Source organism: Liolophura sinensis, chromosome 5 (genome assembly GCF_032854445.1).
Source record: "Liolophura sinensis isolate JHLJ2023 chromosome 5, CUHK_Ljap_v2, whole genome shotgun sequence".
NCBI lineage: Eukaryota > Metazoa > Mollusca > Polyplacophora > Chitonida > Chitonidae > Liolophura > Liolophura sinensis.
Genome location: NC_088299.1, coordinates 14,658,762 through 14,674,810, shown reverse-complemented (window position 1 = coordinate 14,674,810; position 16,049 = coordinate 14,658,762). Strand labels below are relative to the sequence as shown.

The window sequence follows — 16,049 nt, the reverse complement described above, 5'->3', positions numbered from 1 at the left end:
GCAAATTTAATTTCCACAAAAGTTGCCTAACAATTTCGACAACTCACTTGATAGAAACGGTGCTTGGTTTGTACCTTTGGTGACAAAAGAGCTCGATCTTATAACTTCCCTATCCTTGCGTGGACATATAACAAGCATTTTTCAATAAAATTGCTTTAGGTGTTCGTTAAATCATGGTGTGCATACTTTAGCTAAATGAAGTCATATTAACAGTTATCAAATTGATAAAAATAGCGTGAGATAGCGTTCTCTGTGTTTCTGACATCATTTCCTGCCTTATCACTATGACCCCAGTGACCTTGGCATTGTTTAAGATTTCTGTATAAAATTTGTTATTGCATGTATGGTGACTGTGATGTAAACCCCAGCGTGGAGAGTGGCACAAGCGCTGTAGGGAGTATGGGTATATTATAGATTTATTGCTGAAAATTGACCACTCCTTGTTTCGAGTGAGTGAGTGAGTGAGTGCTTGGGGTTTAAACGTCGTACTCAACAATTTTTCAGTCATATGACGACGAAGGAATCATTAGGGTGCATGCACGTGTAATGTGCCTCCTTGTTGCAGGACGGATTTCCACCGCTCTTTTATTTAGTGCTGCATCACTGAGACGACTTACCGAAGGCAAGTAAGCCGCCCGCCCGAGCCATTATACTGATACGGGTCAACCAGTCGTTGCACACTATCCCCTTCATGCTGAACGCCAAGCGAGGAAGTTACAACTTCCTCTTTAAGGTCTTAGGTGTGACTCGACCAAGGATTGATCCTGGATCTACCGGTCCGAAGCGGACCTTGTTTCGAAACTGCGGCCTCAGTATCGGGCAATGGATGACCATCAATAACGACAATACCGACTCTTAAACCATTTTTCTAAATGATATCCCCTAGTATATAGATTTCTTTATCCGTGGCCTACATTAAGTTCCTTGTGATACTTTCCATTCTGTGACGTCATCCCGACGTTATACTTACCGTCATCCTCCTCGGTGGCGCCTGGACGGGAAGATAAACACCGGTTCGGAAACATAAGTGCCCTTCCTCCTGCCAAACCCAGGATTGCTTCGTCATTGTGTCGATTTTAACCAACTGAAACAGCGATCGAACGACCTGATTTGCTTGGTTCACTGATATACAGATGTGTTGATTTGATTCACAGAGCCCAGGAGCTTCATATTCAACTCTGTGATAACGTATGCATGCTGAAACATCTTTGGTACTTTTGGGTTCAAACCCGACCTTTGATTGAGAATTCGTAAATTCACTTGTTCAGATGCACTACTTATGGAGCCTTGGTGACAATGAGCGATCGTCGAAACTCGTGTGGCCATTTGTGCGGTGTAGCGCTCCGGCTTTCTTCAGCCACATTTATAACAGTGTTATATATTACATATATGTCAATGCCCAATGTACTGGATGTTAATCCTTTGTTAACTATATGCTACTAGTATCGGCATCGAATCAACTGACTTTTTCAGTTAGAAATCAACTTTAAAATGCCACTTAAAGATATATCTATGTATGCTTAGGGTTTAACGTTATACTTAACAATTTTTCAGTCATATGACAACAAGGAGTCATTAACTGTGCGTACGTATATGGTCTTCTTCTGGCAGGAAGAGTCCGTGCCGCCAATGTGCTGCCACCACTGAAGTATCATGCCGAAGACACCTGACATGACACTTAAACCCAGTCACATTATATTGACACCGGGCCATTTTTAAAGTCTTTGGTATGACCCGACCCGGGCCTCCCTACTTCGAGGACGGACGCTCTAACTCAAACATGTCATCAATATCTATCGTGGCTTTATGAGCTTCTACGCAATTTTCACTGAAAGGGTGGTTTGAGTTTGGGGAAAACAGTACTGCCTGGGGCGTATTAAGGTACCCCTATCTCGCCTGGAGGTAACCACCTATCTTTGACGCATTACTTTCCCACGTGTGATCTACAGGTATGCACGTCATATTGATGAAAAACAAGTGGCCCTTCAGTGAACGTCAGAGACTTCGTTATCGCTCATAAGGGGCCGTCGTCGACCTAACAGAAAAAGTATATTAACACAAGATGAAGTCAGACCTTGTCTATGTACGGACCGCCGGCTCCAAATATGTATCTATATTTCTTCCCACGTCGTCCATCATTAACCTGTGGGAAGTCCAAACCTGACGAAAAACAAAACAAAAAAATTACGATTAACAGTTAACAATACCCTTAATTATGTACAAATAAATAAATAAATAAACACATGCTACAAACTTTTGCAATTACACAGAATATGCAAATACCTGTATCAGAGAGGGATTAGTAATTGCACCTACGCTAGAGAATATGCAAATACCTGTATCAGAAAGGGTTTAGTAATTGCACCTACACAGAATATGCAAATACCTGTATCAGAGAGGGCTTTGTAATAGCATCTAGGAGAGTTTTCAATTATCACACAAAAGTGTAAATATACCCATATCAGACAGTGTTTCGTGATTACACAGTATCGTCCCATTGTCCTGTCTAATGGCGCTAGCAGAGGAATCCTCAGAGTCACAAGATTCCCTCCCGATGTGGCCTAATCAGAAATAGACAAAAAAACATTCGTCTCTCATAACTGATATTTTCGCAATTTCTTTCACAATCTAAATGTTTTCTTTTAAAATTACGTTTTTGTTGCTTCCAAAAGAGATTGGTTACCCACAATTCTTAACCGAACTCCCTTCCAGGATAACTCAAGTTACGTCACTATACAGCATACGAGGTTATTCAGGCCTATTTTATAACTCTGAGGTATATAAGTGAAATGTTGTCGACTACCGCGTCATCAAGGTCATGTACAATATAAATGCAAACGTTTCATGTATGTAGTATCGTTTTCTTCGTCTTATCAGATACATACCCCCACGCTGGTATCCAATGGCAACACGTATCGCCGTACTGTTGGTTCCGGATATATGTCTCTTTGTTCCGATCTCAAGTTTTTGAGGTAATGAATGTAGAGAATTTTGGGATCTTCATATGCACTTACGTCAACCACAAGGTTCCCTGTATGATAAAATAATATCGTGGATTGGGACGGGGACAGGGTTTATATTAGTGTTCGAGAAATATTAAGATTTAAATACAGATTTGTGGATATAAGTAGACAATGAACTGATGGGTCGATCGTAAATCGTAAACCTAAGCAATTAAAGAACAGCAGGGCGGCAACAAAACGTACCAAAGCTTAAAGACAAAGACCACCCTAAAATGAAGGATATTTAAGATGAAAGACCATTAATAACTGTCCAGGAAAATACATATAGTTGGATTTATTTATTTCTTTTAATTTTTCTAACCGAGCAAAATTGTGTGAAAAGATCACATTCTCCCGTGGTCTGTTGTGGCCCAGGAGATACCATTTACGTTACATTTATACTTTTGCCTGAAATAATTCGTTTCAAGGTCATATCAGTGAATGCATTCAAAAATCTATGTGTGTGTGCATTTTGAATGACGAAATGTAGCAGTTTAATGTGTGTTAAACAGCAAACACTTTATGTGACGTCACAGGCCACATTGTGGTTATAAAAGGCCACTATAGAATAAAATATTCAAATGCATTTTACCAGGTTACAAATTGTAAAAAAAGTTTTTAATGGTCTTTCGTCTGATATATACTTCATTTTAGTTTAAGAGCTATGACAAGATTTGGGTAAAACCATCATAATTAACTGTAATGAGGTCTAAACGCGAGTATCGAAAATGTAAGGTATTATGTAGTAAACGCTTAAAAGCTTCTAAAAGATGATTTACATTCACTGATGGTAAAACCATCTTATACGACGGCTGTTCAGATATATATTTAGGTAGAAGACAAGAATTATTCACAAGAGTTATGATGCGTCTTACCGTCTTCTTCGTATGTAGAGATATGATGAAAAACAAAAAATGGTTCAGCTAAATAAGTCATCTTTGGATTCACTTTTTCGCCTGTTCGTTTGTCGATTATGTGGAAAAGAGTCTGCAATCAAAGATAACCAATCAGGGCATGAGCTCTGCCAGCAGACCCACTTACGGCCGCTCTGATGGAATAAATAGGGCCTTTCACATGGGCTATTCTGTATAGTACTACACGAATGGAACAACTGTTTGGGACAAATCATTGAGATCTCTGTACTTGTTTCATCATTTATAAAATTATTTATAAAATACTCTCTAGCACTGGAGGTAAATAGGACTGTTCCTGTGATTATAGCAACTTTTCTCTCCAATACTCCAAACTTTCATGCAAACGAATCGCAAAGTACATGGTATCATGATGACACATATGGTTTTCCCCAAAAAAATTTTGTCAAACGTTTCTAATTGTTTAATATTTATCAAAACATTCTGCATAGGCGCATATATACACGCTGGCCTACTGTTTTAACCTTTGTCCCTTCATGCCACTTGAGACAGTCGACGAAAGTTTTCCGCGTAAGCATGGTCTCCATGAGGTATCCTGTGTTGATACAGAGCGGTTGTTCCAGGAAGACGTAGTAATTGTCCGACATGCCGAAGCTGTGCAGGTAGGACGGACTGTTAGGCCAGCGGAATGGCACCGATCCCACAACCTCCGCCTTCTTGAAAACGTCTTCACCATCTACAATCGGAGACTTTAGGTGCACATCGAAAAAAAACCAGCTATAATGTTAACTAAGGTTATACAAATGTACGCTGGGTCTTAACGTCCTAATGGGGTCTCCGTGGCTCAGTCGGTTAGCGCGCAAGCGCAGCGTAATGACCCAGGAGCCTCTCACTAATGCGGTCGTGAGTTCAAGTACAGCTCATGCTGGCTTCCTCTGGCTGTACGTGGGAAGGTCTGCAACAACCCGTGGATGGTCGTGGGTGTCCCTCGGGCTCTGCCTGGTTTTCTCCCACCTGGTTTTCTCTGACCGCCGTCATAATATTTAAATATTCTTGAGTACGGCGTAAAACACCAACCAAATAAATAAATAAATTTACGTCCTAATGCAATAGGCCTATGTGGCAAAAATAGGACAGCAGTTTGGTTGTCTGCGCAGCATTGTGCAAGCCTGATAAACGTCAAGAAATAAAATCTGAAATAGTGAAGCTAGAAGTTGGATTTGAACCCGAGACCTCATTGTAAACCACGTTTCAAAGATCATTTTCGTTACTTTAAATGGAAAGGCAGATAACCGTTCACATGAGCAGAAAAGCGCCGAGAGGAAAGCTACTAACTGGCCAGATGCAACTACATATGAAGAAAACCCCACACAGGGCATCTTCGTATTGCATTCAAGCAGCAAGTCGATCAACTATAGTAAAGATTTCAAAAGCAAATTTAGCCAAAAATACGTGTACTTTTTATTTACTTATTTGAACTGGAAGAATACGTAGTCGACGACGCTCGTGTTGCCGTTTCTGCATATTTGTAGGACAGATGCGGGAAAGTTTGTCAGTTTAATTAACTAATTAAACTGAATGACTCCAACAATTAAACTGAATGACTGACTGAATGCTTAGGGTTTAACGACGAAGAGAAGTCATTAGGTGTGTGATATACATATAGTGTGGCTCCTTGTGACAGGGCGAGTCCATCAAAGAGCTGCCGCCACTGAAGTGTCATGCTGAACACACCAGACATGACACCCCACCCAGTCACATTATTCTCACATCGGGTCAACCAGTCATGTTTACTTACTCTAAACTCTCAGTTCTGAGCGCCAAACGAGGGAGCAACAAGTACCATTTTTAAAGTCTTTGATATGACCCGATCCAGGTTTGGTCTCGGGTCTCTCGACTTCGAGGCGGACGCTCTAACCATTAAGCTACCGAGGTGGTCCCCAATTAAACTGGCCACCATCGTGTACGTCAAAGATGAGTATGGCGTTGAGGAACAACCAAACATATTAATATTGGAATAGTGTAACCTTCGATATATTCAATTTTACGATGAGAGAGATCTTGACTCAAGTCTGGAATAAAATTGCTCATGGTCCGAACGGATGCGGCGTGAATACCGCTCCATATGAATTAGTCAGCGATTGCTCTCACAAGAATTTCCATTTCTGATTTTTTTCCATTTTTGGGAATGAATCCGGCATTTTGTGAGAACGCTCTCCTATTGCTGAGCCTCCATATAGACATGAATATATTCACCTTCACACATATCAACATACTGGTAATACAGCAACCTGCTACTTAATCATTTTGTCAATCAAAGAAGCAGACTTACCTGGCGCCACGGGGATTTTAATCAGGCTGTATTTAGGCGCTCCCTTGTACGAATTGCCCAGATTGTGCATAGTGCCATCCGGGTCCCGGAGGATATGTGCTGAGGCCACGTTGACTACCACAAACTTCTCAATGTCATGCTGCAATCCAGACAGACAGTTTTACAAAATCTGCAGTCTAGATATAAACGGGTTACAAAGTCTGCAATCTAGATAAACACGGTTTTACAAAGTGTGCAATCTAGACGGAGGCAGTTTTACAAAGTCTGCATTCTCGACAGAGACAGTTTTACAAAGCCTGCAATCTTGACAAAGACGGCTTTATCATGTCTGCAATGTAGACAGAGACTGTTTTACCTTGTCTGCAATCTAGGCAGAGACGGTTTTGCAAAGCCTGCAATCTAGACAGAGCCGGTTTTACAAAGTCTACAATCTAGGCAAAGACGATTTTACAAAATCTACAATCTAGGCAAAGACAGTTATACAAAGCCTGCAATTTAGGCAAATGCGGTTTTACAATGCGTGAAATATAAACAAAGTTTGACAAAGTCTGCAATCTGGGCAAAGTCATTTTTACAAAGTCTGCAATCTAGACAAGGTCATTTTTACAAAGCCTGCAATCTACACAAGGTCATTTTTACAAAGTCTGCAGTCTAGGCAAAGACGGTTTTACAAACCCAGCAATCTAGACAAAGTCCGTTTTACAATGTCTGTAATCAAGACAGATACAGTTTTACAAAGTCTGCAATCTACACAAAGACGGCTTTACAATGTCTGCAGTCTAGACAGAGACGGTTTAACAAACCCAGCAATCTAGACAAAGACAGTTTTACAAAGCCTGCAAACGAGACAACGACGGTTTTACAATGTCCGCAGTCTAAATAGAGACAATTTTATAAAGTCTGCAATATAGACAAAGACGGTTTTATCATGTCTGCAATCTAAACAGAGACGGTTTTACAAAGCCTGTAACCTGGACTGAGACAGTTTTGCAAAGTCTGCAATCCATACAAAGACGGTTTAACAAAGTCTGCAATCTAGACAATGACAGTTTTACAGAGACTGCAATCTAGACAGAGACCGTTTTACAAAGCCTGCAGTCTAGACAGAGACGGTTACACGTTTGCATGCCAACTACGCACTTTTTGGACACACTTTCAGACTCCTAACAGCGCAGGTTTAACAACTATCGAACATACTTCCATACCTCCAACAAAGCAGGGTTCAACGAGTGCAATTGTCGGACAAACCGCCATACTCTTAACACTGCATGTTTCAACGAGTGCAATTTCCGGACACTTCTAGTGGAGGGTCCTTATATATTGGCGAATGCCGATTGTTTATTTGTTGGGGTTTTTTGTGTTTTTTTTTTCACTTCAGGCATATAGGTGGAGAAAACTTTACTGAAATACTTTCAGTGAATTCTTAGGGACACTACTTGAAAATTATCGCGAGGCGTTACTCACGGCACTGATGGTATCCAAAGTCTTGGGGTCGACCTTGTGAATGACCTTCGCCTCTGAGGCGGTGTACACGTAGTCCCTTAACGGTGTCACCGTGACCAGGGTGTTGTCAGTTTGAAACGAGGTCGATATCCTATATTAGAAAGTTAAAAATTATTTAATCATACTAGCACAGTCAAAGGACACCGAACGTTACCAAAATAAAAAGTGGAATTTTCTGAACTAAATCACAGTTCTCGCAATGTTATTTTCGCGGCTCTGAAAATTTGTCTTCGTTGTCTTTATACTATCAAATATGAAAAAGTCTAGATTGATGCAGGGCCACCGACAAGCTGGTAAGTCATATTTCCATTGATGTTTCCAAAAATATTTTTTTCTAATCTAATGACATTTTTTCTCTGTTTCTTTGTTTATTTGATCTCATAAGCTTAATTTAAAGGTGCTTCTAAACAAGCGAGAGTTGGATTCGAACTTGCGACCAGATTGGCCATGGGTTCATCGGCTTCATTTAGTCTATGGTTCTGGCTGCATTAGGACATTCGTTGACACAATGACATGAAGAGGGCATCCAAGTGCTACCCACATGCAAATTACAACGGCAAATTGGACAAAAAAATCCTTCATACATACATTTAAATTATTGACGGTAACATTTTTCTGCGAATCAAAAAGTATATAGGTAAGACATAGATAGGTAAAAATTTAAATAAATTAAGAAAGAAACCAATAAACTAGCGGACCTTCGGAAAATGTTCTTGCAGGGGTCCGGGAAAGCCGCGGTGCCGAATTCACTGACGACAATTCTATTCGCTGCCATGTTCTTTTTGTACGTTTCACTTCGGATGTATTTACTGCGGTATTTGACTTTTCCATTAGATATTTCAAACTTGTGTAAGAGACCGAGTCCGTCAAACCAGTGCTGGTACTGGCTTTCGCCCAAATCAAAAGTACCAGGCCCATTTCTGTACAGGTTTCCGTTTATCCATTCAGGAATTTTGCCTGTAACGAACGACATGTGCCATGTAAATAATTTAATTTGTTTAGAATACATATTGTCGAATCAGCTAAACTCCTTGTATCTTATAGACCATTGTGAATGGCCCGTCATAATATTCAACGTCTTTGGAAATTAAAAACTGTTTTCTCGAAACTACGAGAAACTATACCGACCAGTTTTAGGCCTATTCGTATCATGGTCACCAGCACCAGGGGTTCAATACCGGTTCGATTTATATAACCTCAATACTGATCTGACCTTGACACAACCTCACTCGGCGCTCAGCAGTATTTGGTCGGCCTGGTGTCAGTATAAGGTGACTGAGTTGGGCGTCATGTCTGATGTCTTAAGCATGGCTTTCTAGTAAGGCAGCCCCATAAATATGTTGGCATGTAGACACTGTCGTGATATGACAACGACGTTCAACACTAATCAAACATCACAGTTATGCTCCGAACTAACATAGGGAATTATTCGATACGTCATGTTGGTTAGCGGTCGCTGTGAGTTCAAGTCTAGCTCATGCTGGCTTCCTCTCTGGCCGTAAGTGGGAAGGTCTGCCAGCAACCTGCGGATGGTCGTGGGTTTCCCACGGACTGTGCCCGGTTTCCACCCACCATATTGCTGGCCGCCGTCGTATAAGTGAAATATTCTTCAGTACGGCGTAAAACACCAATCAAACAATTAAATCGATACGTCTTGAACTCTGGGCTCTCCCTTACAAGGTCGACGCTTCCTACGCTCGACCACCTTAGGGCAATCTAAATCATCAATAATACTTGAAAGCTCCACGTCTGCATGTGCATACCCGTGCCATGCAAACAGCATTTAACCTCGAACCTTAGAACGCCCAATTAAATTAAGTATATAATATACAGTTACTGTATACACGACGTTTTTATTTCACTAATTTCATGAATGGCTAAGAACAATATCTGTTTTGCTTATCCCGTTTAGCTTACCTTTCATTTGTCCGGGAATAGAATTCACGGTTTCCGGGCTCGTCATGTACAGACTTTCCATGCTTCACCGCGTGTATACGGCCCAGATGTCCTGAATTAATACCGTATAGCTGCGAGTGTCACGATGCTGTCAAAATGATGTGAGGGCAGGAGATCCGGAGCGGGCACTAAACTAGAAAAGGAAGTGTTTAAATAACGCTCTTATTAACAGCTCTGGGTGACACTTAATTTTACGTATTAAAGCCATAATTTCACTACATCAGCCAAGTGTTGATCTTCTCAAGGCGTCATTGCGTAATCACACAAAACATTTAATATTGTGGATTAGACCTTGCTCATATATTATAACATGTTAACACACTTAAACGTGTTCAACGTTTAACACTAAAACATGCGCCTTTAACAGGACACTATGACACACTATAGCAATTAAGACTTAATAAGTCTACACAAAGTTCATTTGTTGAACACAAATAACAGCTTTAACTAGCATTTACATGTAGGCATTATGTGCAAATCAAAATCATGAATAATAAAACCTGAGATATGTGTGTACACTCAAAGAATTAATCTGTTAAATTTAACAGAAAGTCTGTTGTATGAGTGATGTTAGAATATGTTCTGTTAATATAACGCATTATTGTGCTATAACAGAATACATTCTAGCATCACTCAGGTGACTTTCTATTAAATTTAACAGACTATTTTTTAACAGTACTAAATACAGTTTTAGTGTAATATTGTAGCAGTGAAATTCAGCGTGCTGAATTACTTCTTCATAAACATGACAACGCAGGAAATATACGTACTCCAGATTTCAACTGTAAATGTATCTTACAGTTTAGAAAGAGCTGTGTGTCATTTGAACCATTTATAGGTATTGATCAGACTGCATCCATTATATGTGATGAAAAATAAAGATCGAAGCAATGCAATGTTTGCTGGTATAGAAATGCCCCTATAGATAACGAAAAGCTCCAAACTACCTGAAATGGCAATGCATGCACTTACAAATCAAATAGTTAACCTGTCAAGGTTCAAAGTCTGGCAGGATTACTTGAAATCGAAAACTAACTAAGCCTATGTGCAGTTATGACTAAAGAGTACAGACGGTGATAAGGCAGATTAATATCATATCTATAACAGATCTTCCGAGAACTGGGGGAATTTTGGATACATTGCCCTGTACACGGGTCAGCGACGAAATATTTCCACAACAATAACATTTCTGCCAGCTTTAGCTCACCCGGATGTTCCCTTTAATATCGTCTGACGGCATCCGTAAGAAAGTTTGCTGGGTTACCGCTATACAACTGGATCCAGCGTCAAAGCCTCGAACACGACTACCGAACTAATGTAGTCCCTTGCAGCACAGAGAGGTTACCATCTGTGTATGTTATAGGGATAGCTTCAGTGCGATATCTGTATCCTTCACTAAACTCTCCTTTAAGCCTATCAGTGGGCCGTAAATGCAGATTGCTCTGACTTCAGGTAGACCAACCTGTGATCTTTGGTGATTTTAAAACCCAGTGAAGCGTTGCCCAGGCGTGAGGGCTTTGGTTGTGGGGGTCGGAAATGGAGGTATGAACCTGCAAGTAGTGATCCTCTCTCTGTAAAGCGCTGGTAAGGTGAGTCAATTCCTCCAGTCTGAACACATAACAACATTCGGCTACACTTCACGCTTCGGTTACCATTAAGACGAAGATATACGGTATGTATTCTGTTAAAATACTTCAAACTTGGCACAATGAGTTGTTTTGAAAATTTCCTCTTTAAATGACCTAAATATAGTTTATAAAGTTCTTTAGCTTACTTATTTGATTGGTGTTTTAAGCCTTACTCAAGAGTATTGATTTAATTACTCTATAATCCTAACTCCAAACTTTATTTTCGAGACCAGGACGACTTTTGTTCCTGTATTTACTGTAACATAATGCCCACGTGTCATGTGGGAAGAGAAGAGACCTATTCACAAGGAGTGGAGAAGTACAAAAGTACATACGTAGTCCTACTACAATGATTGGCACAGTGTCCAATGTTCACGGTCCTGGCAATTTGACGATATTGTCTCGTGCTTCTGAGGTGTAATGGACGAGCTCACTGTTCTATGCACGTAAGAATGGATGAACAAAGCAGACACCAGTGTAGTGATATGGCTTTAAATAAGTTTTCTAATACCCCAGAGGTCAGTCCTGAAATTAAAGTATATCATACCCAAACATTTAGGTTCACTCTGGAGATCTTGCTACTTAAATAATTCTCCAACTGCTTTAGTAGTAATAAGGTCAAGTAGAAACATCATTTTTCTTCACAAATCGTTCAAAATTTATATCTTTACTATGTATATCAGCAAGTTACCTTGTTTTACATCAGTTTCTTGTTGGATTAGCGACACACGGCAGATTCACGTGCATTATTCTTAAAGACACCTAGGCATAACTTTTGTCAGCCTTGTTCTGGTCTGTGCATGACAGAGCTTTATTTTCTTTCAGCACTCACCATGCTTCACATTCCCAGTCTTCCCTCTCAGGCCACACCCACAAGACTTCACATTCCCACTCTTCTATCTCATGCCACAATCACAGCATTTCACATTCCCAGTCTTATCTCTCAGGCCACAGCACTTCACATTCCCAGTCTTCTCTCTCAGGCTACACCCACAGTACTTCACATTCCCAGTCTTCTCTTCCAGGCCACACCCACAGCACTTCACATTCCCAGTCTTCTCTCTCTGCCACACCCACAGTACTTCACATTCAAACTCTTCTCCCTCAGGTCACACCCACAGCACTTCACATTCCCACTCTTCTCTCTCGGACCAGAGCACTTCACATTCCCAATCGTCTCTCTCTGCCCCCACCCACAGCACTTCACATTCCCACTCTTCTCTCTCAGGTCACACCCACAGCACTTCACATTCCCACTCTTCTCTCTCAGGCTATACCACAGCACTTCACATTCCCAATCGTCTTTCTCTGCCCCCAGCCACAGCACTTCACATTCTCACTCTTCTCTCTCAGGTCACACCTACAGCACTTCACATTCCCACTCTTCTCTCTCAGGTCACACCCACAGCATTTCACATTCCCAGTCGTCTCTCTCTGCCCCCACCCACTGCACTTCACATTCCCAGTCTTCTCTCACTGCCACACCCATAGCACTTCATATTCCCAGTCTTCTCTCTCAGGTCACAACATTTCACATTCCTACTCTTCTCTCTCAGGTCACACCCACAGCACTTCACATTCCCAGTCTTCTCTCTCAGGCTATACCACAGCACTTCACATTCACATTCTTCTCTTCCAGGCCACACCCACAGCACTTCACATTCCCAGTCTTATCTCTCAGGCCACAGCACTTCACATTCCCAGTCTTCTCTCTCTGCCCACACCCACAGCACTTCACATCCCCAGCCTTCTCTCTCAGGCTACACCCATAGCACTTCATATTCCCATTCTTCTCTTCCAGGCCACACCCATATCACTTCACATCCCCAGTCTTCTCTCTCTGCCACACCCACAGCACTTCACATTCCAACTCTTCTCCCTCAGGTCACACCTACAGCACTTCACATTCCCACTCTTTTCTCTCTGCCCACACCCACAGCACTTCACATTCCCACTCTTCTCTCTCAGGTCACACACACAGCACTTCACATTCCCACTCTTTTCTCTTTGCCTACACCCACAGCACTTCACTTTCCCAGCCTTCTCTCTGGCCACCCATACAGCACTTCACATTCCCACTCTTCTCTTTTGGTAAGTCAAACGGCGTTCCGTCTCCTAGCTTATAACATACACGGGGCTCTACATGGAATATTAGGCGCTCCAGGCATATCACAACAATTTCTTTAAAATATACAACACTGACACAGAATTTACCTACCAAATGTTGCACGCAAACTAATACATACATAACATTAAAATGAGTTATATAAATAGCATTTTGATAATTATGATGAACTACATCAATATCTGGCACTCCCTACCAAACAGCGGCACTTTCGCAATTTCATAAAGCACGTGTCACAGATCATCCCACATTTAGCTATATTAAACGTGTATGAACATGTATACGGTAGTGTTCGAATTAACGAAGAGAGAAAACGTCTGAAGTACATTGCACTAGACACATATATTTTACATTATTCTATAAAAGGGTGCTCTTTGATTGATTTATTGATTTATTGATTTATTTGATTGGTGTTTTACGCCGCACCGAAAAATATTTCACGTATACGACGGCGGCCGGCATTATGGTGGGAGGAAAACGAGCAAAGCCCGGGGCAACCCACGATCATCCGCAGGTTGCTGTCAGACCTTGCCACACACCGTTTTAACAGGTGGAGGGAAACTCTGCGTTTCTTCAATATTCAAAATATTTATTTATATATTCATTTGATTGGTGTTTTACGCCATACTCAAGAATACAACTCTTATTCTACGGCGTCCAGCATGATAGTGGGAGAAAACCCGACACAGCTCGAGGCAAGCTTACTTATAGTGTAATGAAATCCCGTAATGTAATATTATAACACTATGAGTAGCAAGTGCCATCCATAGTATAACATTATTACTTAATGTAATAATAGCTATATCATGGGTAATACTCACAGAGTGCATTCTGCTAATCACACAATATCTGTTACACTATGGGGCAGGCCTTACCCAACCATGTTTTTGAGCGCTACATATACATCCAGGTGACCACAACACCTGTGATGTGTCAAAATCAAATCTTTGTGCGTTTGATGGGAAGAATGGGGAGAGGGCTGGTGGGAAGTTTTGAAAACACTCTCATTACTTCTATTGAAAACCAGTGGCGTTTATTCTGTAAAGTTTTATTCTAATCAACTATCAGTTTTTCAAAGTTTGTAAGCACTAAAGTTTGTCGAAATCAAAAAGCCCCATAAAAGTTTGAGTATTTTCCATTTTTAAAGTGCTTGTGTATTACAGGTAACAAACTAGGGATTGGCTCACTTCTACAGAAAGATATCAATGTAATGAAGAATTATAGTAGCATAGAGAGAAAAACAAGAGCAGCGACGACAATGTGATAGCTGGCAAATAGTCACACGTAACCTGTGAAATACGATCTCTTGTCAATTTACTTCAGTTTAGGGTTTTAATCTAACTGGTCATGTAAATGTATAAATAGTAGCGAATCACAGACACCCTAGCAGCATGGCTTGAGCTGAATTTTAGGTGAAACCAAATGTAGTGGTGTTAACTGCAATTTATTAGGGACCTGGCCTCGGGGATAATTAGTCCACCAGCAGAAGCCATAGAGGAATACAATATAATTAAGACGTACAATAACTATTCATAAGTAAAAATATAAGGTTGGTTGGGGGCTAGCCCGGAAGAAACCATGCGCTGTTCTTTGTGATGCAGACAAACTGTGGCAACGCGGCGGGATTCGAACACGAGATCTCGCTATAAATGACTAACCCAGCGAGAGCTCAGTCTACAACTAATGGAAGCTCATGTCACTCCAGCAAAATGTCCTACCTTTGAGCAGATCTGTACACAAAACTCTTGTTACAAAATATATTAGCGTAAAAGTAAATAAATATTTTTACGCAAAGGGCGCAAAAGGGCTAATTACTATCCACAGTGCAATACAACATAATTATTACATTATTAGCCTTTGAAAAGGTTGCTACGAGTTCATGTCTAGCTCATGCTGGCTTCATCTCCGGCCGTACTTGGGAAGGTCTGCCATCCACCTGCGGATGATCGTTGATTTTCCCCGAGCTCTGTGGCGTAAGCTGGTGCTAGGTTAAAGAGTGCCCTCTATAGTTGTTCTGTTTGTTGTCGGCAAATAATCAAACTGGGTGTAAATCGGTCGATAAACCAAGAACTTCCTGGTATTACAAATCCCCTGCATGGAAGGCTCGCCTCCTGCACATACTTGTCTACACCACTTTTTAGAAATCCTTTCGATGGCCTTCAAACCGCACTGATATAATATTTTTTCATTCGATTTCGCTTTTGCTAAATATAACATAAAAGATTCGACCATAGAGTAGCCCATATTCATACTTCAGTGATGGTAGATGCAGGCTTATATACATATCTTTGGTCAATATCTCATGATTACTTACCTGTCATATTCACACTTTACTGAATCTGCATGGAGCTTCTTACATACAACTTTGGTTAATATTTGAACACGGTTTACCCATATGTATATCCTCTGTGGAACAGCTCATCGTATGCAGTCCTCAGCAACAGTTAGCTACGCTTATACATTAACATAACTTTTAACTATGAGTGACCTAAATGTAGCGTTGTCAACTCGACCTGTGTTCAAACTATAAAGAGCAAACGTATCACAAGAGAGCTCCCACTGTGTACACACTCTAGCTGTATATGACAGCCGTAAAGCTATATATAGCTGTAAACCGTATGCCTTTTTACT

At 40.9% G+C, this 16,049-nt stretch overlaps 1 protein-coding gene across 4 annotated transcripts; it reads right to left on the bottom strand.

The window, feature by feature from the left end:
* Positions 1 to 969: 969 nt before the first annotated feature.
* On the bottom strand, positions 970 to 16,049 carry LOC135465736 (beta,beta-carotene 15,15'-dioxygenase-like). Of its 4 annotated transcripts, none has more exons than XM_064743058.1 (12): positions 15,733 to 16,049; positions 11,629 to 11,818; positions 9,627 to 9,798; positions 8,408 to 8,666; positions 7,671 to 7,800; positions 6,207 to 6,345; positions 4,399 to 4,610; positions 3,878 to 3,989; positions 2,886 to 3,031; positions 2,457 to 2,561; positions 2,075 to 2,160; positions 970 to 1,084 (listed from the first exon to the last, which is right to left on the bottom strand). In XM_064743058.1, exons 3-11 carry the CDS (start codon positions 9,685 to 9,687, stop codon positions 2,080 to 2,082), a joined length of 1,245 nt encoding a protein of 414 aa, XP_064599128.1. In that variant the 5' UTR covers positions 9,688 to 9,798; positions 11,629 to 11,818; positions 15,733 to 16,049; the 3' UTR covers positions 970 to 1,084; positions 2,075 to 2,079. The 4 variants fall into 4 exon arrangements, with proteins under 4 accessions (XP_064599128.1, XP_064599130.1, XP_064599129.1 ...); XM_064743060.1 differs by having other exon boundaries at positions 11,639 to 11,818; XM_064743059.1 differs by lacking the exon at positions 11,629 to 11,818.